This window comes from Anopheles maculipalpis, chromosome 3RL (assembly GCF_943734695.1).
Source record: "Anopheles maculipalpis chromosome 3RL, idAnoMacuDA_375_x, whole genome shotgun sequence".
Taxonomy (NCBI): Eukaryota; Metazoa; Arthropoda; class Insecta; order Diptera; family Culicidae; genus Anopheles; species Anopheles maculipalpis.
Window position 1 is genome coordinate 13,048,509 of NC_064872.1, and position 23,683 is coordinate 13,072,191.

At 42.1% G+C, this 23,683-nt stretch overlaps 3 protein-coding genes across 3 annotated transcripts in view; 1 reads left to right on the forward strand and 2 right to left on the reverse strand.

The window, feature by feature from the left end:
- Nucleotides 1-23,683, reverse strand: part of LOC126564970 (D-3-phosphoglycerate dehydrogenase) — a 483,268-nt gene that overhangs the window by 82,460 nt on the left and 377,125 nt on the right. The gene's annotated exons all lie outside the window — the stretch shown is intronic.
- LOC126564465 (stress-activated map kinase-interacting protein 1) lies at nucleotides 3,604-5,256 on the reverse strand. The gene has a single exon (XM_050221527.1). The coding sequence runs from the start codon at nucleotides 5,250-5,252 to the stop codon at nucleotides 3,615-3,617; it is 1,638 nt and encodes a 545-aa protein (XP_050077484.1). The 5' UTR covers nucleotides 5,253-5,256; the 3' UTR covers nucleotides 3,604-3,614.
- On the forward strand, nucleotides 5,443-8,995 carry LOC126560413 (cyclic AMP-dependent transcription factor ATF-6 alpha). Its single transcript, XM_050216373.1, has 4 exons — nucleotides 5,443-5,453; nucleotides 6,458-7,496; nucleotides 7,629-7,795; nucleotides 7,864-8,995. Exons 1-4 carry the CDS (start codon nucleotides 5,443-5,445, stop codon nucleotides 8,993-8,995), a joined length of 2,349 nt encoding a protein of 782 aa, XP_050072330.1.

Below are 23,683 nucleotides of genomic sequence, written 5' to 3' on the forward strand. Positions count from 1 at the left end.
AAACTTTTCTCGGTGAATCCACGTAGGTTGTGGGCGACAGCTTCTGCTGGGACAGGGTCAGGGTTGAGCAAATTTGTTTCACCGCTTTCTTTCTTCTTGAATCGCGAAAAACTGGCGTGAACGATCGGAAAAGCACACACACGGAAATCACGGAAAACGCACACGATGCGCACGTAAGTAGCTAGACACAAAGGAAGAGATGCGCTCACACACACGCTGGGCACAATCACAATTCACACGGTATTTCTAATCAGACAGCACCAACAATAAATGCAACAATTCTTCTTCGCGTTTACTTTCTTTCTATACGCACTGTGGGTACACGTACTGACACGGCAGCGGTTCGGCAAGTTCCTCCTGTGCGGTGTGGTGTTGTTTCGCGACTGTCACACCGCTCTTCAGTGCGTGAGTACGAGAGCATAAATAGAGCTCCACTTCTACTACACCATGGGAATGAGTGGTACGAATAGTTGGACATCCTATGCTGTAAGTGGATATCACATTGTTTATAAAGTAATTAAATATTTTTCTACAACCTAAATGGAGATTTCTTAGCTGCTTATGGTACGGAATAATTTTAAAAGCATTTGAAACTCATATTAACGTTCGCATAAACATGAACATGTAAATTAAAATATTTACTGTACAATTGTTTTCTATTATGAAGTAATTTTAACTATGTTTTTCTACTTAAACCTATTGCACAAATATAAGTATGTTTATTATTTTATTAAACTTTATTGCATTTTTTATACTATGATCCTTTAAATATCCATAGTGAAGCCCAACTAACGAAATAGATAGCACGGTCTACACACGTGCTAGGCTTGCACAATCTACTAGGTTAATGAATGAAGAATAGTATTAATTCCCAACCGAAGTTCAAGAACAATTTATTTCATAAATGGCCAGAAATAGAGGTGGATTAACATATGGTCGTAGTTGGCAGCCTCGCTGGACACCCCCACCCAGACCTCGCTAGCCAGAAGGGTCTCGACGCCACTTTTGATTTTTATGGATCCATGGGGCCTCGATGTCCATCCTGCTTACAGACTCCTAACAGCTTGATTCGCTACTGGCCCGAAGAAATAATCACGTAGCGTATTAACTTGGTTGAAATTACATTTTTTTTAATCTCGATGATCCTCAAAAGTTCCGAGGAGATCACTAATTTTTTTTTCTTAGGGATTACAATCTGTCCAAACTCTTGGCCTTCCAACTCTGGTTTGCTTGACTTGATTTTACCCGTCGGTGGATATTTAGTCCGACAGGACGAGCGGACTGCAGTCTAGAGGAATTTGAGTGTCTTCGGTGCTTCGAAGAGCGATCCATCTGTAGTAAAAGAATGGAGCAACCGTATCCAAACTAACTTGAATAAGAAAGCCCGGGCCACGGAAAATTTCAAACTGTTGTAATTGATTTTGAACTAAGCTTCAGCTTCAGCCTTTTTTCTGTTGCCCCGCGTTAGTAGCGTGTGTCACCGCACAGGTACCTTAAAAATTTGGTCCGAGGCCTGAGGATTATAAAAACTATTTCAAAATCAGTGATCACTGAAATGCAACATTCTCCGGAAGGCGATGGATGAAAATAAATAATTACCTTCCAAGTAATGGAAGGATTTAGACCACACATCACTACCTTATTGATTCGGATGTGAAGGAAAAGAAAAGAAAAGAAAAATTATCACGATTTGTACAACAATCTAGATTTGAAGAGAATTTTATAGATTTTTAAATTTAACGCCTTTCACACTCGCTACACAATACTTACAACTGATTGTAATCTATTCATGAACACTTTCCCACCGGAGAGGGCAACATTCGCCGCTCGTTACCTGTTTAGGATTTGCAATTGCAATTTTCTTTTTTTTTAAACTGCGCGCTTTATGTCCTTTTACTGACTCGTTTTCCTTGCTGCATTAAATTTATGTACCGTACAGTACGCGGGAAACAATGAGAAAACATCTCTGCAACATATCAGGAACTTGTTTGAACATCCCATAACATCTGATATGGTTCACCCGGCCATTAATATGTTTTTATAGCTGCAGTTTACAAAAAATAAGCCTTTTTTGCTGAAATAAACGAAACATAAAATATCTCTTACATCAAGCGTATTGCTGCTGCTGTACCCTGGGCTGTAGCCGCAACGGAAAAGATTGTTCACCACCAATCTCCGCGATGCTGCGTGAAGTACCAAAACAATTTTTAACCTTGCCAAGTGCACGCTTTTTTTACAAATATGCTTACGAAAGTATAACTAAGGGTACAGATAAATAGGACCTGCACGATGGTGCACTATACATGCAAGCATCGTATCTTTCTGGCCACTAGTTCGTACACGCTCTAGCGCTTAATTAATTCTAGCAGCTTAACTAATCTCTGTCTAACGGCTAAAGGAACACATTGTTTCACATTCATATATATATTATCTCTTCCGTTCGTACTAAATCAATCGAATAAACTACAGGACGATTAACTCCAACTGTACAGCCGTGGATTCGAAGTTGCGAAAGAAAGTCCTCGAAATGCACGGACCATGTACAATCCATCGCGACCCATTGCTCCCTGCGCCTATCACTTAACTGTTTAATGAACATTTAATAATCCCACTCTGATTCTAGTTCTATCGAGTCAAAGGATCGATCATTCGTATTATTGGTTCGATTGAGAAAAAGGAATTGCGCGCGTGTGTATGTTTGTGTGTGTGGATAAAGGCAACTACACGCGACGAGCTGAACACGTTCACTGGTTTTTTGTTGTAGTGTACTGATCATTTTTTAAAAGAGCTTTTTTCTCTTCCTGATGTTGAATAGCGTTACCATTCCTGAATCCGCAAACTGTGAACAATTTGCAAACTTGTATATTGATAAAAAATATAAAAAATTAGAACAAAAAAAAAAACGGAAATCTAAATTGCACATCGCACTTGACTATTTAGTTAACGCTGTTTTGTTGTGAATGTTGTTTGCTTTTGCTGCTAACGCTGGCTGTGAATTGGCTATCATCTCGGTATCAGTATAGGTATATTAGTCTATTGAGTCTTGTTGGCTTGTTTTTTTTTTATATGGGTGATATAAGAGGACTTTTCCGATCCGTGGCATATGATCGTGAACACTTGAGCGGGCTCAAAACACAATCAAAGGAACAGAAACGCTTGCTTCACGGTTGCATTAACGGTGCATATGTAAGAAGAAAGTGTAGTTGAGTGGAAAGTTGTTTTAAAAAAACATATATAAATATTAAAGCTTGTTTGACCATAATCGCGTACGTACTAAAAACTATCGTGAGATGATTTTATGCATCAATGTAAAGCAATCGTAATGTCCGCCTGATGATCGTCCCGTCAATACCTCTTCACGATCGGAAATGCACGCGTATCGGTTGTTTCTTGTAATGGGAATGGATTGAATAAATAGCTTTTCCGGTTGATTTTTCCTCCTTCTAAACGCGAATGACCATGTGGTTTGTGTTTGTTCCACACAACCACACATAAAATGGCAGTAATGTTAGGTATATGAACTTCCTTTCTCTCTCTCTCTCGCTCTCTCTCTCTCTCTCTCTCTCTCTCTCTCTCTCTCATTCTTATATCTTTCACACGCAATTCTCCAGGTACTACGCACTGGAGGGTGGTTTAAATTTTCCACGCCGTCGTATATATTCGCGCCGGATCGGGCTTAACCGCACCTCGAGAATATTGTTCACCTTCTCGACGATCTGGTCCGCCGTGTCGGGCGTTGTTTCGATATCGTAATGTTTAAAAACTACCGGACCTTCGGCATCACCGCTTACAACGTTCCCGGCACAGTACACCAGCCGTAGCACTGCTTTCGACTGCTTCCGCTCCATTATGCTACAGGCGGCTACCGAATCCATCGGATGGCAGGCCGGCTTTTGGCGGGTCCAGAATTTGCTCGGATTGTGTGGTATTGGATCAATTTCGAACCGATCGCCCGATATGCCTAGCTGAACTTCCGTTTTGAGGCGTGATTTGTGGAGAATGTTTACCTGGAACGTCCGGTACAGTGGTGCTTCTATTTTTGACGTGTGTCCTTTGATACGGTCAAGATCTTCCTTTTGCTGGTTGCTGATGCGAGGCAACGTGTTCCTGCTAGGGTCGCTCGTTTGCTGCGTTCGCTGTTGCGCTGAGGAAGACAGGCTATAGGTTTCCGATTGTTGTTTTACCAGTTTCATTGCACTGGTTGAGGTCGGAGCTGTGGCCGATGTTGGTGTTGTTAGCCCTGTGCTCCACGTGTTGAAACGGAGCGATTGGCCAACGGAGCTTATGGGCAGTACGGGCTGAAGGCTCACACTTGGTGGGATCTGTCTTTCCGCCAATACGAGATGTGTGAAACGAAACTTGGAACACGGTTCGTTACTGTCCAGTGGAGGAAAATCCATATCGAGCTCACCGTCTTCCTCCGTCATGAAGAGACCATAATGGCGCACGGAACGCAGCTCCACCGTTGGATTCGCGATCGTGCATTTGTAGCAAATTAGCCCTATAAAATCCTGTATTTTCGTAGTGGCTAGTACGCATACAGGCAACGGAAAGGCACGCTGCTCCTCCGGGAGGGCGTGAACGAATACTTTGAACGTGCGCACCGGCACCTCGATATGGCCCGTACCGTCGTACTTGGCATACTCGAGAAACTGGTTTTGTGGTAGGTTTGGTAGTGCGCTCATCTGTTCCGTTAGCGTAGAGCTTAACCGTTTAGCTGATGAAGATGGTTCGTGCTCCGACGAGGACGAGCGACGAATGAACAACTGATCGTACTCATCATCTTCCTCCGACTGCTGAACGGAACTATCGTCCAGTTTGACGCTTTTCGTCAGTGACGCCATTATACGGGCGAGCTCGAGCTTTTCCAGCTTTTGGGCTGTATTCGATCGCTGCCGATGGAAACCACTGTCCTGATCCATCTGTATGTCGTACGATTGTGACAACGTATCCGCATCTTCCTCGTCCGTGTCATCAAGCCCTGGATACGAGTAGAAGTACTCAAAATCTACACCGAACCGTTCGTCCTGTAATCGATCGGGGGAACCATCACTTTCGTCGCCTTCCGTCGTTGTTTCCGGTTTGGGAATCGGTTCCACATTTCGTGCCTGTGTCTCTCGAAATCGTTTTGCAAGCTGTAGCGGAATGTCCTCCATCACCATCACCGTCTCACTGACACCGGTATCGTCGGTGGAGATGAAGGAGTTCCGGATGTGCGAAAGCAACCAGTGTGCATTGTTGTACGTCGCCATTCTGAAAAGGAAAAGCTTCTGTTATTTATTAGGCGAGCAAGCGACGAAACGAATGCGACTAGAATAAAAAAAAATGGGTGGGGAGGGGGTGGGAGCAACCCAATAAAGCCGCCGTACCTGATTGCAGCCAATAACGTGGTTTAGCTTTGCTAATTTCTCTTTGAACGGCACAGTGGGAAGACAAATGAGGATGCACTGCAGGTACCACGCAGTTGGCGGCACGCTTTCGCGACGCACGATGTCTACCGTGATTATCTAAGTTTAGCCCTCACGGTGCTCTCATTCCCAATTTTAGGATGCGACCCGTGAGGGGGGCACCGTTTGACCGTTTGATGGGTGGCGGGTTGAAGGAAGGTATTTAGTGCAGGCAATACAAACCCCAGTAACTGCTACTGCTTTCGGACTGGTAGGAACAACCTGCCCCACGCATCGCTCATCGCTCTTTCCGTGCATTCATCGCTTCCTGGGGCTGGTTGTGGTGGGCCAACTGTGGATCGATGCCGTTTGTTTACGGTTTGCCATCATGATTATGCGCTGTCCGGTGAACAATGTGCGGAATATACCACACTCGAAAGAACCCGCACTAAGGATTTGGTTTAGGATTGAATACACGGTAGCTGTAGAACAAATTTCCTTTTAAAATAAGATGCCGAAACAATCAGCTTTTACCACAAAACAAAAAACACAACATTGACCACCATGTTTGGTGGTTTGACGTTTGACAGGAGCAGCAGATGCAGTTGTTGTTGCTGTTGTTCGATGCTTGAGCGTGCTCGTTGTAAAGTTCAATATTTTCCTATTACACACAACACATTCCATTTCTTTATGTTCGATTGTGAAAATTATGCACAGAAAAAATATTTTTTCTGAGCCTGATTCGTTTTTGTTAAAAATTAGCATTTTTGTTGTTTTTCTCTCCCCCTGGTTGAGAACCTTACAACACGTACGTGTTTTGACATTTGAATTGTGATGACAGAAGAAGCAGCAGAAGAAAAACACCTTCAAAAGTAAAATCATCAGTAGCCGACGAAATATCCCAAGTGCCGAGAACGCAATATTTTGGAGCTAGTTTTGTAAATAAAAGTTCCCTTATCCCGGATAATGACCAGCGTATAATAAGCCTTGCTAAGTGTTAAGTTCATTCTGCTGTACGATGGAGACCCCGTTTGAAGGTTAGTGTGTGTGTTACTTTCGCCTTTTTCAAGGGCCATTCCACTTGCATCCACCGATACACCATTGCCTCCTATCGATACTTTCCATTTCACTATTTTAGGACGTGATGTTTTCGATCTATCCTTGGAAGACGAATATCTATCACCAGCGATGTTCGATAGTGTTCCACTCTGCGCTGGGTTCGATGATTTCGTGTCGAACGATTTCCGCCCACAAACCCACCAATCCGCCCACAGGACTACAGTGAACGGGCTAGGATTGGATGAATTGGACAACGCAAACTATGGTGCAATGATCAATCCCGACGATTTTCTAAACGATGTTTCGTGCGATTCACTGTCCAATCGCGATACTCCATCACCATCCGATAGTCAGAAAAGTTATGATTCGGTACCTTCGTCCGGTGGGTTTGACCGGTGCCACGTAGTGCCAATGCATTTGGACAGTCCACCCATTTCACCGCCATCATCGGCCATTTCGACAGATGGTGCGAGCACGGTGAATCCTATCACGGTGCCACGCCGATTGAAAATCATCCCCAAAAGTGTCAGTTCCTCATCGTGCGGTACCAAAACGATCACGAAGAAAACGATCGTGCTATCGGCGAAGGATTATCGCGCACTGTTGGCAAATATGCAACGGCAACCGTCGAGCAATACGATCATTCTAAAAGCAACACCAACCAATAAGCTCCCCATTGGAGTTTCGGCTGTGAGACAACCCTTGCCAACTGCACCACACGTGGTAAAACAGGAAGCAGCACCTTTCGTTTTACCGAAGCCAGCGGAAATCGTAAGGGAGGTAGAATCAAGTCCGGAAACTACATCACCGGCAGTTACTAGAGAAGAACCTACCGTCAAACGTTTGAGTCCACTTACCGTGCCTATGATGCTAGCCGCTGGTAGCAGTCTGTCGGAACATACTATAGATGAGAAGCTGCTCAAAAAACATCAACGGATGATTAAAAACCGTCAATCAGCTTATGAATCGCGACAAAAGAAAAAAGAGTACGTTACTTCACTGGAAGAGAGGCTCGATCAACTAGTCAAGGAGAATCACCAGCTACGGGTGGTACGTGTTGCAAATTTTAGTGAATCAAAATTCACATTTTAAGCCGATAAATTTATGAAAAAGGGTGCAAAATATTAGTAGCTAAGACTACAGACTATTGTCTTAAATGTGTTCGTTCTATCCATTCTACAGGAGAATGCAAATCTTTTGGAAAGGGTGAAAATGCGTTGCACCTGCGCAGCTAACGCCCTGCTGGTGGGTCACTCAACCGTGAAGCAAGTGACACCTACCGCCCGCAAGAATGCAGCAATCGTGTTGGGCATGTTGTTTATGGTTTCCCTTAATTTTTATCCGATTGGGTAAGTGAGAAAGAATGAGGTGTTAAATGTTAAATTAAACTAAATTTTGTTTCCTTTTCTACTTGCAGCAATCTTCTCACCAACCCTGATCGTGTACAGCTGAATAAAATGTCCGATAAGCTGGAATATCATTCCCGTGGCCTACTGTATATAAACGAAACGAGTAATAGTAACGTGCGCAGTCGCATGAAACCCTTACGCGTGAATCTAACCGCGATCGACGAACTGGTAAAAGAAGACTCACTTGAAACGACATTACCCACTACCGAGTGCCCGTTCTACGTAAATCAAACGGAAAACATACGGTTGGCAAGCGAACTCCGCAAATGGATTGGTGAAAATGGGTACAAAAATCTTACAGACGGTAAGGGTCAAGCGGGTCAAGTAACTATTGATACGTTCGACAAAATGTTCCGCCTGAAGGATACGATCGACTCCATCTATCAGCACATGAAAGATATTAGCCTGCAGATGAAATCGTACGAGCGTCGGCAAAAGTTAGCTCTAAATGGAAAGAAATTGGCACGCAATCGGCAACGTAAGACAGGCGCTGGACAGCGCGAAATAGTTTCATACCGCGGAAGGGTACCGAATCAAGACGATCTCGATTTGTACTATCCAAAGGTGCACGTAAAATATGCGGAATTTTTCGAAGAAATCGGCCGACGTGATGATACATTTTATTTGGTATCATTTAGCGAGGAACATTTGCTGTTGCCTGCCCTGGCGTACAATAAAACCAATCGGCCCCGGATGTCGCTGATGCTGCCAACCGTGACTGCACCCGCTTCACCGGCGGGCAATGGAACGAATCGATCGGACAAGATAACACTCATGCAGATTGACTGCGAGGTGATGAACACATCCGTCATACAGATACGCGAAAAAACAATACCCGGCGATTTGCGACCGGCGCAGGGTGGAGAAACGCCAAAGGGTGGGGCGGGTAGTTATGGGACTCGTAACGCAACTAATTCCGAATCTAATAGACATCGAGCTAGCGGCAGGAGCGCTAGTGGAAGTTCGGCGGGCAGTCGATTAGTTCGGAGTAATTCATCTACAGCGGCACAGGGCGCGGACGTTGTAGAGGAGGAGATTCACCAAAAGCCGGACGCTGTACATCATCAGCATGTACCTATCAGGCCATTTTTTGTTGAACGTATGAACGAACATCTGAAGAGTGAGCATCATGTAAATTGAGTTGTAGCCTAAAGTTGGACAGAGCCTTCATTTTAGGAATATTATCTCTTGCTCCTTTTGCAAGCAGTAAGTTATCGCAGCTGATCTCAATACGGATGGAACATTTAAGAACTGAGTGGTGTAGACCATACACCCAGCATCTGCTTAACTTACGCTATTTAATATTTAACATTTTTTGTTTGTTTGTTTGTCTTTTTTTTTTTTGGGAGACAATATCATTACACGGATATTAGTTGATGTTACACGTGTTGAAACTGGTCACTGATTCATTTTCCATTCATTCCACATTGTTACTATGAAAAATACCTTTTTTTTCCTCTTATTTTATTTTTTTCTAGTAAATAATTATAGCAAATAATGCCAAGAATGTTTGTAACTGCAATACTTAACATAAGTCATCTAAATAAACACATACAGGCAGCGTAAATAGGGCAGTAGATTTTGATAGCTAGAATTAGAACGTGTGTAGGTGCAATCATAGATGATACGGTAATGCAGTAAAAGTTTTTTCATTTGAAAAAGTACCATAGTAAAGTCCAATATTCCTTTACCTTTTTGGCATAATGTAAATGCAGACTGATTCTACTAACTTTCTTTCAGTTTGATAAATGTTATAAGCGAGAGATCTTCAAATAATGTTGTTTTATTTTAGATGTACACGTTTTAGTGATTAATGTTGTAACACTAACTATTGCTTTGGCTAAAATAAAACACATGAATACAAATGAATAACTTAAATAAGCTGATTGGAGAATGAAAATGAATAAAAATAAGGTTTCTATATTATGAAAAGCGAATTATGAAAAAGCCACGAACAAGAAGAAGAAGAAGTCTTCTCCGGCACTAGGCAAAGAGGATCACAGTGACAGCCCCTTGGTTGGATTAGGTGAAGACAAACCTTTCGTAGATCTGATGAGTCCGTTGGCCGAGGAATGCAACCATAGAACAACTTTACCTCATACAGAAGAAGAAAAACCATACTTGTTCGGAGATACCTGGCATAAAACTCAGGGTTTCTGAATTATTAATATTTGTTGTTCATAATGGAAAAGAAGACACATTTAATGTAACGATTTTTCCTTGATTTCAACAAGCTTATTAATTTTTATAGTACTGCATGAAGGTTTCCAACCAGATGCACTCACGATCCATTTGTTTTGCGTAATCGAACCATTATGATCATAATCTTTATACATCTAATTCTTTTACCCTACACCGTCCTGTCCTTAGTGGAATGTTGCTACTATTAACAAATGCTTTTATCAACTTACTACTACTACTGACAGTCCCTTCGAGTAAAATGAAGGTCATTTAATATCTGACCGAAATAAAATCAAATGTTCAAATCCAACTTAAATCGTGCGTCCCCCTTTCTAGGCAGCAGTAGCAGCCAACTAATCGGGTTAACTGCCACCGGTAGATCCCTTAATCGTGAATCATAATCAATGCTCCACTCCAACTAAGTCCGGTGCATCGAAATTTTGATGGGTGTCGTACAGGTGGTGGCTTCCCGCCACCATATCTCTCTTCCTCTCTCTTTCTCTGTCCCATGGGTTCGACAGTTTGAAGGGCACTCAGTAATGGCTGCACCAAAACGATAATGGCAAACATTTGAGCTTAATCTGTAAGCTGGATAATTAATTCCGAAGCCGGGCGCCATCGATATTATCGGTGGCCACCCATGCTGCACCGAAAAGGGGTGGCCTTTGGATTTGGGGTGCCAAATGTACGACCCGAAGAAGACAAGGGAAGGTGTTGGAAATTTATGATCAACTTTGATTTTTCTTAACGCCCATTTGTTTGCTCTATGCGATTCTCCGAATCAGCTGAGGGGGAAAAGATATTCTACCAGACTGGGCTGTAAACTCATGCCGTGCACGACGGGGCTACAGTGAGCGGTAGGATGCGTTGTATCGTGGGATAAAAGGGGGGAAGAGAATCAGTTTTTGGTATATTGATCGAATTGGAATCCCGCGAGATGATACCAGGGAGTAGTCCCGTTTGGAATGTGTGACCCATTTTTTCATCCCAAGAAAAACCCGGCCACCGGGGTAATGCTTGCAGGTTGGCGTGCTGCTGTGCATGATCAATGTGAAGATAGTGTGTGAGTGTGTTGATCGTAATTACATTGCGCCGTTGCTGATAGTGCAGACATTCTTGTGCCATGCAAATGCAGGACAATAAGCGTCATTGGGCGGATCGCGAACGCATGGATTGATTGACAAGCAGTGTACCAATAGCACTATGGAAGCGATGTGTGGGGTCTCTCTTCGTGCGGAATTTGTAACGCATAAGCTAAGAAGATCGTGCTTTAATGAAAATTAAATTACCGATTTCTAAAATTAAATATGAATGAATGGTTTAATTATTCGAAAGTATTTCATTTAGAATTTTATAATTGAGAATGTGAGTGACTTAATAAGTAATTAACTAGATAAACTTAGAAAGACGTCAACAGGCAATAAGTAAATGGACCAATTGAGTGATATTTAAGATAAAAAAGGAATCGCAATCGGCGGCCCAATCACAATGCCGCCCAATATCTTCTCTCAAAACAAATGTCGCGACGCTAAGACTAAATTCTATTCGAATTCTATTTCGAGAATAACATTTTAACTAGGACTGTTCTAGACCCTGCTATAGACATGCTATAGGACAACGGTGAAATTGTCACAAGGACGAGCTCTACGATCTGCACGGTGTTCTGATGGATGGAGGATGAATTACGAGCTTGCTGAGCGGTACGGCGAACCATAGATCCTGACTGTAGCGAAGGCCGAGAGGATGCGATGGCTGGGGCATTTTATGAAGATGTTGTTGACCGGGCTGGTTCACGACGACGATAGGTAGGCTGATCATGTTACGCAAATGACATCGTACGACCCACACTGTAAATTCATTTTTTGGGTCTTCAATATGAGTTGAGATGGATTGATGTCGCTGAATATTGATGTCAGAATATTATATATAATAATACATAGAGACCAACCAATGCGAAAACACTTGCTCAAATATTCCTCAAACACTCTTTTACTTTTATCCCAAACAGATCGCGTGAAAGACACACCGTGCAAAACTGCAACAGTTGCATAAGCATGACCCTTCCATTACGACACATCTGCATCGTTTCTATGTGCATTCATTCTCTAGCTATCACAAACCTGCTCCCAAGAAGATACTCACTCCAGAAGCCAATTCTTCCGATCATCGACTCTTTGTCGCTTGCAGGGAAAATTAACGAGAGAGCAAGAGTAATTGGGCTACAAACGCCGCTAGCGTACCGGCAACGAGCCGTCAGATGTGATCGTGGTAACGAGACCTGTCGCGGGCATCATCATCCCTTCGAAATCAGTGCCATTCGAAGCGAAATGGTTAGAAGTAATTATTTTATTACAACCACTTCCAGCGAACTGATGCCCGTGGGGGATGGGAGCTGCTACCTGATGCTACCCATTACAATGGCCAGTGGGAACAGTAGTTGAGTCTTTAGGTCGGCCATAAACGGTGGAGTATTATGCTCTACTTGTTCTACGATCATAACCGTGTCGGTTGCATGACGTTCATTCTGTTCGGGAAGCGCAGAAGTGTGTGTTTTTTTTTTTATTACGGTCATCGATATATAGGTTAACGATAAAACGGCCATTTAATATCTGAGTGATTGAGATTTTGGGTTTGTGTATTTGTTTCATTATTTAGCCTCGGAAATTGATGTGACTTCAATATATTTGGTATTAAAATAGTTTTTTTGAAATTAATCGTAAATAAAATCCACTATAAAATCAATCTACTGATGTTCTATTAGCGAGAAAAGTTAAAAAAAAATCTCTCAACTATATCTGATCTTGCGCTAGAGACATCTCCACCAACAGCCATTTTGTTTCCTAATCTACCCATCAGTATTCGGTACAATATTCATAAAAGAGAACACCCATTAAAATGGGAGCAGCAAGCAAATGCCGTATCGAGCCGCAAATCACCACACTGTCGAGATTGAAGATATTTATTTGGGGGAAAAATCGTTAGAAATGGCCAGGAAGTCATGCCGAGATGGTTGGCGATAGAACTCTCGATCTAATTCGCAAAACCGAACGATCGCGTCGTTGCGGAATGAGCAGTAATAAAATTAAAATGGAATAAAGCACGGAAAAATCCGAAACCATAAATGGCCCCCGGAAAACCGGCAATTTTTTTCGCCCAAATACACCAACTGGAAGATGGAAGGAAGAGATGGAAATCTCGTAAATTTCAAAAATTTATTGATCTCACACATCGCTCGATCGTTTGGTGCTTTGTTTTTGCCATCCGGGCGATCCCTTATCGGGTGCAGCAATCGAATCTGAGCGAATGTCATGCGATAAAAAGCCAAAACCCACCACGGGTTGACTTTTCGTTCTGTGTGGGTCGTGTCGTGTCGGGGCAGTTCTATCGGGGTGGAAGCTTGCATGTTCTTTTAGCTGGCCACCGGCGGGATGAGTTTGTCACAGTCCCGTTCATTCCTGGAATGTTGTGATGGACTCGCCTAGAATGTTGTGGCGAAGGCTACAGCCTGTCCGAGGATAGATTTTCAACGGGAGTAGCGTCGTTCGAAAGAGGATGGATTAATATTCATCTCGGTTGCTGTTGGGTTGAGTAACGGCTAGCGACCAGAGGAACAAGAAGCCTAAGTGAAGTTGTGATAGGAAAGTAAATCAAACCTGAAATCTGAAAGAAGAGTTTAGCAAAGCCTTGCTGTTTAAAAAACGGTAGCGTAAAATATTTTTTAAAATTCTTTGAAAAATTTTCAAGCCATCGATAAAAAATCTGTTTATATTCTTAACTTTTAGGGTTGTTGTCTAATACTGCCTACCTAGTTATTAGTATAATTGAGTCAAAGAATTCAGGAATGGCCTGCGATCTATTAAGGTTCTGGCTAAGAAAAAATATTTAAATAAAAAAGTTTTTCCATAATATCTTCGAAATTTATCATCTGATTCCATAGATCTTTTGGAACAAAACTAACACTTGGATGTGATGATTGTTTTCTCACATATTCTTTGGATGTTTATCAGTACAGACCGACTACAAATGATAGCGTGTGGAGTAACAACTTTAAGGAATCCACCATTGACATAGAAAACCCCAAGACATCAGCAAATCAGCAATAATTGATACAGATTCATTCATTCAATTGGTGCTTCTATATTTATTTTTTGTGATTCACTAAAATATTGAGTGTTTCAGTATCTATGGCGGAGCTTTTTATATTAGCACATTTGGATTTCCCTGTAGCTCTCTGCAAGTACATTGACTCAAATGAAACAATTAACAGCAAGGAATCCATTTTCATCTTTAATTTGTTTGTAACTTTAGCTTAATGCGTGTTAACGTGCAATTGTAGTACAAATATGATGAGTGCCAGGTATGGCTGGATGCGTGCAGCATGCAATTCCTTATCTTATTTGTACGCCAAGTGAGTTGCAGGTTAAGCAAATCCACTTAGTTGTAAGATTAACACACAGGCGATAAGGACGTTTATAAGTAAGTGAGAGGTAACATGAGCTCAATAACTTTACCGCAGTTGGAAAGCCTGTGGTTAATTAACAGCAAATAATGATTACTAAGCTTCTTAGTACAATCGTTAACGTTAGTTGGTTTACTTTAAAATTTTTCGAGACTGTTTTGGATTTTTAAAAACTGAAACCAATCTGCAACAAGTTTTTTTGGATGTAAATTCGACTTCACATTTTTACTTGACCCTGTAGGGCTTTCGAAACAAAATAACAAATGTTACTATTTTTACAAGACTTTTTCCCAAACCGATTTTTCGCCGACCGACCTCGTTCATCAGTTAAAGAAATCTTCGCGCATTCGTGCGTGGTTCGCATTTCCGCGGAGCAGTTGATAATTATGCTCAATTAACCACCCGTTGCCGTACCGGGGGTTAGCGAGAAAAATGTGGAACAGCGCAAAGTCAAGATGGACCCACGCAGCACCGTAGTAAAGTGATCGTAAAGTGACCCACGAAGAACCCTTTCATTTCCAAAGGGTTTTCTTACTGATCACGATGAGTGCTGATAGGTTTTTAATTCGCTACGTTACAAATGCGCATTGACAGCACAGCAGCCCTCTCTGTTATGGTAGCTTCTGTTTGATGATATTGAAACCGTTCAAATGGAGGGCAATGAATAATCGCCTCCTCGTGCCGGTGCATGCGAGTTTCGCTATGAATATCTCACTGCTGCAAGTACAGTCTCACATGGCTTGCAACGCTGGGATACAAGTGACGATCTTAAAATAAAATTGAGCTACATTGACCCTTGAAAGCATCCAAAACTCAGCTGGATGACCCTTTTCTTACGGTTTTAAAGAGTTTTTTTTAGCGTAAAACAAAAAATATCGCTTCTCGATCAGCGGAGTCAAGCAGGTCCAACCTTTTAATAGATCATATATCAATTTAGCTCGTTGCACACACGTTGTTTCGTTGACGTGGGCAAGCGGAATCGATCGTACACGAAGTGAAGCACGCATAATTCGAGGCGGTTGGTTTATGAGGTGAATGGGGCAATGAAAATGATCGTTTCCTTTTGTTTTTTTGTTCCCCTTTTGTCTTGTTTTATCTCACTTTTTCTTGCCATAGCTGCTAAATGATCCCGGGGGAAAGTATTGTATTTCGATATGGGTCATGGTGAAGCTTATGGGGTTTCGATTCGATTAGGGGTTAATGTGTGTGAGTGCTCTTTTTTTTTTGGGAGCAGGAAAATGATATTACGAATTTTCGGCATTCGTTACAGGTTGGTTTTGTTTCAAGTAACGAGCGCCTAACTGGGTCTTTTTACAGAGTTTAAAGGGTCGAATGGAAAATTTGATTTTTATACAAGAAAAGTTATTTAAAAAAAAACAACTGAAATGCATTCGCTTTTAAAGTTCAAAACTACAGTTATGAAATATTATTAAAAATCTATTATTAGTTTGCATCAATTTCCTTTCTGAGTCAACACACGCTCAATATGGGGCCCCCCCCACAGTATTAACGTATTATTTTTAGGTCAAAATTTAATACTCATCCAACATCGATCGCAGGTTGAACGCAACATGATGAAAAGGCATCACAGCACTCCCCCTAAGCTTGGTGGCCAAAAGCGGGCCAGCCAGTCAAGTTTTTGGTACCGTGGTTATGTTACTGCCGGCCGGTAGCTCAGACACGAATTCCATTAACTCGAGCCGGAAGCAGATCGTTTGCTGAGCTGTTATTGGAACATTTATACTGCACCTACCCTGGTTCTTTCCCAGGGTTGTGTAGTTTGAACTGAAGTGTGTTACCACCCATCCAGTTAGGGGCGATCGGGTTAAGAGTTCTGTGGGCTGTGGGGGATGGATGATTATTTTACCCTTTTATTATTGGATGATGATCATATTTGATGAAAGCAATCGTTTTGAGGTACTTGGGGTTCGAACGGGCTAATTCTGCTTCTCCCCCCAAGGGTGCACTTGCTTAAAGTGGTGTTTAATGTTTAGAAGGCGTTTCGTATTGATGCGTTGCAGATGGGAAGAATATTCATCTGGTTGTGTAATAATTATTAGTTTCTGCAATAGTGTTCAATTTTCGATGTAACTTCAGTAAAGGATAATTAAGTATTTTAATCTACTTCGAGCTACTTCACCCATTTTTCACCGGAAAGAGGACGCAACTTAAAATACTAAATTTTCAACAAGAAACAAATTGATCACTTCACCATCCTTCACCACGTCACGTTTCACACGAAGAAAGAAATTTTACCCTTGCTGACCTCGTCCAATGAATGGCCACCGTGACGCGACTGTATTGCACCAGTCCTTTCTCCCACAGCCCGTGCTGCATGCTGCACGTTAAAGTGATCCTAAGACGTGGTTGCGTGAAAGACTCACGTGCAGTGTACCTTGTGCACTCCATTAGCCGTGATTCACTTTGAACAAAGTAAACAAATCCATCCATCAGGTTTGAAGCGTAGTAGCCTTTCCGCCTGTCATCGTTAGCTTCGATCTGTCAGCCACACCGATGGTAAACGGGCTTCGTTGCCATAGCGAATTAGTGGCGATGGACGGTGCAACGCAAAACCGCACGCACATGCAACCACGCACAGCAAAACCTTCTCGAAGGGTGTTGCATTTTTGTTTGTTTTCATTTGGTTTTAGTAAATTAAACTTCCTCTTAGTGTATTTGGTTTTGTTCATCAAAGTTCCACTGGACGCGCTTTACGCCTTTAATGCATTTGTTCGTTTTAATGGGATTGAGAGTGGCAGAGAGAGAGAAAAAAAGACGTCCTACTGTAAAATCGTATGCGCAGTAGCATTGCATTCGACGCAAGGTTACTATGCGGAAGGACAACGGCGTGTTGGCGGTTTCTCGAATCCCTGACTATTAGTCAGCGGTAGCAGTTGGTGCCGCAACTCTCGTTTCCTTTTTCGAAAGTCACGGTTCGTGCTGGTGGTCTTCGAATGTAGATCAACATCATAATTCATGTGCGACTGTTGCTTTTTCTACTTTACACTCACTTTTTCTTACCTACTCATCTGGAGATGGAATCACGCCAAGGACAGGCGACATGGTTTTGGTGCCAAAACAGCAAATCACTTTGTAATGGAGTTTCGATTCATGTTCATGCAGAATGATTGGTGCAATTAATGTCCCAGGAGAAAGAGTTTTGTGGTGTGGAAAAATATTGATGGCCACGAAGAGTCTCTCTCGTGTAGCGAAGGGTCAGCTTGGCTGGCTTTTGACTAGTGTGCTAAAATGACAATACGTCCCGTACGTCAAGAACGGTTCAATACGTCCTAATGAGATTGTTTAGATGTTGTTGAAGAATTCCTGAACGAATTTCGAGTCTTCTAGAATTTACAGTGTTATTGTAGCCGATCTTACAACATCAGGTGCAGCACTATGGACTGGAGCACACCTTGTTGAGTGTAGACACTTATTATTTATTGGAAATTAACTTGCTGTATTTTAACCATGTTCTGGATGTAGCCTTGGCTCAGTGAGAAATTGGGTGTTTCGCTCAAAATTAAGCACGTTATCTAACGACTGACCGGAAGAGAGATTAATTAAAATATAATTTCAACCTTTGTATCAACGAAAAACGGCCTCATAAATCAAATAAATGTCACATTATTGGGTCGTTTTTTATGTATAAATGATTATCGTTATTTTTGATAAGGTGTTCCTTACGTCAATAGCACTATTATATACAGAAAATTGCCAAAATAATATTAAAACCATTTCCTTGCCACTCACAAAAATTTGTATGAAATTAGCCATGGGCGAATTGAATAATAGCTTTTCTCCCTATTTTTAGAGCACATTCTTAAACCAGTTCTATTTAAGAAAGGAATTTTAATTTTATTACCAGGACCACATTCTTCCGTACTCAGTATGATAGCATCGTGTCAATCATAGTCAAACAGTCACACACATACCAGTTCTAGATCGAGTTCTTTCCACCTCATTAGCATAAGCTGCTAATATCTAATCGTTTGCCGGCTCACATAAACTCCGATGATTGAAGCGAAATTTTTGCGGCCTTCCTCCTATCGCTCACTCTATCCCGGCCAGCCCTGTGTTAATAAGAGAAAATGTCACAAATTATTTTAATGACTATGATATACATCTAATTTTTCTTCTATTCGTGTATAATTTATTCGTCGTCTTTCTTCGATGATGCGGTTTTTTGTCTTCGCACCTTTGAGGGCAACGAGACAAGATCGAGTCTGTGCGATAAGCAACAAAGTGTCATCGCAGCGAGGGAGCGGCTGGCTATTAAAAAAAAACTAACCTGTGCCACCCTGGCTAGCAATAAAACATTCTTTTCTTTCAGCTTTAGAAGGAAACAAAAAAAAAACTTCTGATGACCCTGGAAACCGTCGGCAAGCATCTTCGCGTTCTAAGCGCAAAACTCACAGCAAGAGATAATGAGGAGTGCCGGTTTATCGTTTCCTTTGCAAGGCGCTTTACGCCATCGAGACGTCGGAGGGATCCCCGGTTAGCGAACCCATTATTGGTGGAGCTGGTGGGCAATTTGTTTTTTGTTTCGCTGCTTTCGACCCTTTTGTTTGACCTTCACATGTGTATGATTTTGGGGTAAACTGTTTGGCCTTTTTCAATTCCCAGGAAGGTTCGTGGATGCAAGCCAAACTTCCAAGACCCTGTGGTTATTGAAGCGTGATATTATTTTTTTTTAAAGGAAGACTTTATTTTTGACAATCTTGCACATTTCCGGTTCGCTTCCGGAGGTCATCGAAGCGATGCATTTTTTTGTTTTGTTTTCGTTCGCATGTTGTAGTTTGATTCGCTGTGGGACGAAGGTCACCCTTAAGGCGCTTGTTAGGAAAAGGATGACTGAAGACGATGATGCACCCTGCTTGGAAGTTGAGTTCCACGAAAATGTATTAAAGCGAACTTCCCTCGCCATCCAGGGCCAATGGGAACGCCTTGAAGAAATTTCATTTCATGGGAATTGTGGGACTCGATTGATGCACTTTTTTGATCTCCTGGTAATGGCCCTTGCTCGTCTATTCTTTATCCTTGCCTTATTAGCCCGTAGGTAGGATACGGTCAGGTGATTAAGGATCCTTCACAGAAAACCTATGCATTCTTACATAACTTATGCAGTGGGAAAGAAAGGAGGAAAAGGGATCGAAACGAATGGAATTCAGTCAGGATGAATAGAGCGAGAGAAGTGAACTGGCTCATCCTTTTTTGGGTTCCTGTTTGTGAAGAATTGATGGTGAAGGTATTGCACTGTGAAGAGTGGTAATTGAATGCACCTCAAGCTATTACACGTTGAGTGATGAGTATTTATTGCTTAGAATTTTGTATTCACTTTGGAAAACGTTCCACTGGGTGTAAGCATGAGATGTTGCCTAAAGATCAAATGTGAGGATATGCGTTACTCGAAACAGAAAGGATCGTTAGTTGTTAATTTATTTTACACTTGCTCATGATGAATTGTGGAAGATTTGTTTGAATACTATGTCTTGCAATCCTTAACATTTAATATATTTCATTGGTTTTATTTAATTAAAGCTCTTAGAGCGCTGAGTTCTATATTTTAAACCTATATCAGGGCGATCAAAATGGTCCAAAACGAATCAAGAACCTAATTAAAAACAACCAACAAATGTTTGCCAATATCACATGACCTTCAATCAAACGTTGAATCGTTTGGCTTAACAGATTCTTTACGATAAAAAAAAAGATTCCACAACCTGTTGCTCTAATGACTTGTTGCCCATAATTATTGTTGGCTTCTTTAGGACCAATGCAGCCCGCTGTGTTGCTCTTTTCGCCCCCAAATCTTGCCCGAATCGTGGGCGTAGGATGTGAAAATTAATGGCTTCCTTTACGAGTCGGCATTAACCATACAATCCTAGATTCGTTCCCTCCCCCGGCCAAGGAATAGAGAAGAAACCGAAACCGATTCGATAAGAGCCCCTTTTATTGGGTGTGATGAAGCGAATTATGCGAATGGGAAAGATGGAAACAACACAAGTAGCATACACCGCAAACATAGCACCAAACTCTGCCTCGCTTGGCAGTCACCGTATTCGACACAGAACGGTTCAACCGGAAAACTGGGCTCTAAGAACCGTAAATTGGGTGATGGATTTTTATTCCCTGTTGTGTTTTCTGTCTCCTCCTGTTTTTATTCCCGAGGTGGTTTTGTTTCCTATCCGCATTGCTTCAGCTTTCAGGTACCGTGCATCACCCCAGTTATGAGCATAATTTGAAGTGGGTTTTTTGTTTCGTTCGCTATTAATTGTTTTTTGTTGTACATCTTGTCTACTCAGTTTCCGTAAGCAGAACGCAGAGCATGAAACGGATGAAGATTGTGTGTGTTTGGTTTCTATTTTTAATCTGCTAAAATGAATTGAAAAAATCGATAAATGGGTCGCAAATATAGTTGCTTTATTTAGTGATAATTAAAAGAAAAGACCGGAGCAAATAATGCACAGCAAGTTGCATCGGTTTTTGGAATTTGTTTTGCGTTTACTGCATACCCAATAAAGGTTAACACATAACTGAGTGATTTTGTTTGGTTTGACCCTTTTTTCTCGCTTGCATAATTTCATCCAAAGTATACAAATCAAAGATAATCTTAAATATTTCCACAAAAAAAAAAGTAAGAAACGATTAAACAACACGCCCATCCCGACCGCAGGCCATATTACGGCCGCTCTCGATTATTACGACAGTCAACCCATCCCTTCCCGGTCACATCGATTCCCCGCGAGTGCATTGCGCATTCGCTCGATGCATCGGCGATGGAAGAATGGGTGCATCGAACTCGGGAAAGCGGTTCACTTTCGTTTGTTCACTCCCGGCCGAGCTTTGTGCATTACGCGTGCAATATGCCTCCCCTTATGCCACCCGACACCGATGGGAACGATGATTATCAACCGGTTCCGTGATAACAATGTGCCGATAATGACGCTGCTGCTGCCGTTACCATCCTCCCTTTACCCTTCTTAGGGCGGTTGAATTGTCTGGCTTTAGAGATGATTCATCGTGGGTAGCAAAAATTGCATTCAGCTTCCCAAAATGCAGCACCGTTTGAACGATTGGGGTGTGGTACGCTTCCTTCTGTATGGTGCAGTTATTCTTACGAGCGAAACAATTGAGCAAATAAGATAAAGGTGCAGAAGACAAGTAGCAACAAGTAGGCTGAAAGAAAGTTCGTTACGCATCCATTGATTTGGACAATAATGGAATGGAATGTGTGCGGTTCGTGGTTCATGTTAACGTCACATAAGTGACGCAAATGAAGGAAATTACTGGCAGTTTTAACGGGCTGTTTAAGATTAGCGTTTGTTTTGTTTTCTCAAAAATTAAAGTAAAGCGTGAAATGGCGAAGTGGCTTTACCGTTCGGTGGTTATTTGACCGACTTGATAGTTTGTTGTAAAGAAGTGATTGAGTGTTTCAAGAAAAGCTTCAGTTTTTTTATAACTCCTTGACTTATTTTAAGTGATTTTTTTAGCATAACATTTTCTATGGTTTATCATCCATCTTCAAATGCTTTAATTAGTGCACTCATTATGCTTCTTTATCTACCATTCTACAAGAAGAAAGACCCACGTAAGATTCTCCCCGGTGCACACACAAGCAATGAACGATTTTCTTTGTTGTGTAGTGCTGGTGGAATCCGAACGCTTTTCAAGTTCAAATTTGTACTGAACTTGAAACGTTCTCTCTCTTTCTCATATCTTGCATCCGTCATCGCCCGATTGTGTTCCGTTCTGGGCTACCGGTACCGGGAGCTGAAGGGAAAACCATTCTCCCGCGACCTGCACCGGGGTCATTTCACTTTCGATACGCAATGGGGAGGATATTTCGCTTTCGATCAAAAACCATCAACCTGGCGAACGTTCACCACCGGCAGCAACCGCAGTTGATTGATCGTCTAGAACATTGATCCCGAGCGTTTAGAGGGAAAAATGAAGATTAACGTATGCGTACCGGTATACATGAATCCAACGAAAAAAGGGCGGAAGGCAAAGAAAAGCTTAATTTAGAGAAGAGGGAATAAGAAAAAGGAAAATTTTTGATTTGAGAATATTTTTTAAAATACTACAAAATTAAAAATATTTTCAAATTTATCAATCAAATCGTTATCTACAAACCGCAATAATAAAATCTTGATAAGCAACGAGTTAAAGCACTGCATTTATAATGCACAATGGTGAACTACTTTCGCCATAGTGTTCATTCGCATTGTTACACCGGTTGCTCCCGTTTTGCTTGAACCATTTGGCAATTTGTCATTGTTGAGGAAATTGTTTATCGACCGACACGACGACGACAACGCCACTCCGGTCTTTCGTTTCGTGTCATTTAGAGCATAATTTCTACCATCTAAAAATCTGTGCAATCGTTATGTTGCGTCGCTGGCTACGCTTATGCTCGATGCACTAAAACGCTGCAGAGCAATTTGGAGGTTGCGCTCCAGTTACAAGCGCAAACACACATGGTGACACACGCCAATAATGCGTTGCGATGCGTTTATGTCGCTTTTTGTTTCGTCTCCTGCAGTGAACGATCGCCGCTATTTTGCTACCTTTCGAAAAGTGCAAAACGCGAATGTGCACTTGCAGCGATCGTTTAGGGGTTGACGCTTTCCAGTGCCCAACGAGATAGATCGTACCGATTGCATTTTTCTGTGTCCCTTTTCCCTCCTCTTTTGCTCGATTCATAATCGTAAGTGACTGGCTGGTCCCATTTCATCTTTTCATTCTTCGTGCGATCATAAAATGGGCTTTGTGCAGCTGAGCGTTCGCTGGTCGCCGTTTGTCCTTTCTACTGTCCCGCGTATAAATCATTTCCCATTGCAATCCCTTCCAGCGTGTGTTTCGAAGGGTTTCTGCAGGGATTCTGCTGGAAAGCAGGTTAATTTACTCACATTCCACCGTCTCACCTTCACCTAATCAATCACGAAATGACACTGCACTTTTCCGCGCTGTCCGAAGTGCCACGGCATCGTCTATGGGCGGTGAGGTCAACGGAGTAGTGTTGCCTCGCATCACCCGCTACGTGATGTGAGCTTTTACTGTGTAATCGATACGAGGTGTTTTCCTGCCACAGGTGTAGTTCGAGGTCAAAACCAGTGTCCAGGACATTCAGATCAGAGATGATTGACACCGGTAGATGGGTGGAACTATGAACTATGAGCATTTATACA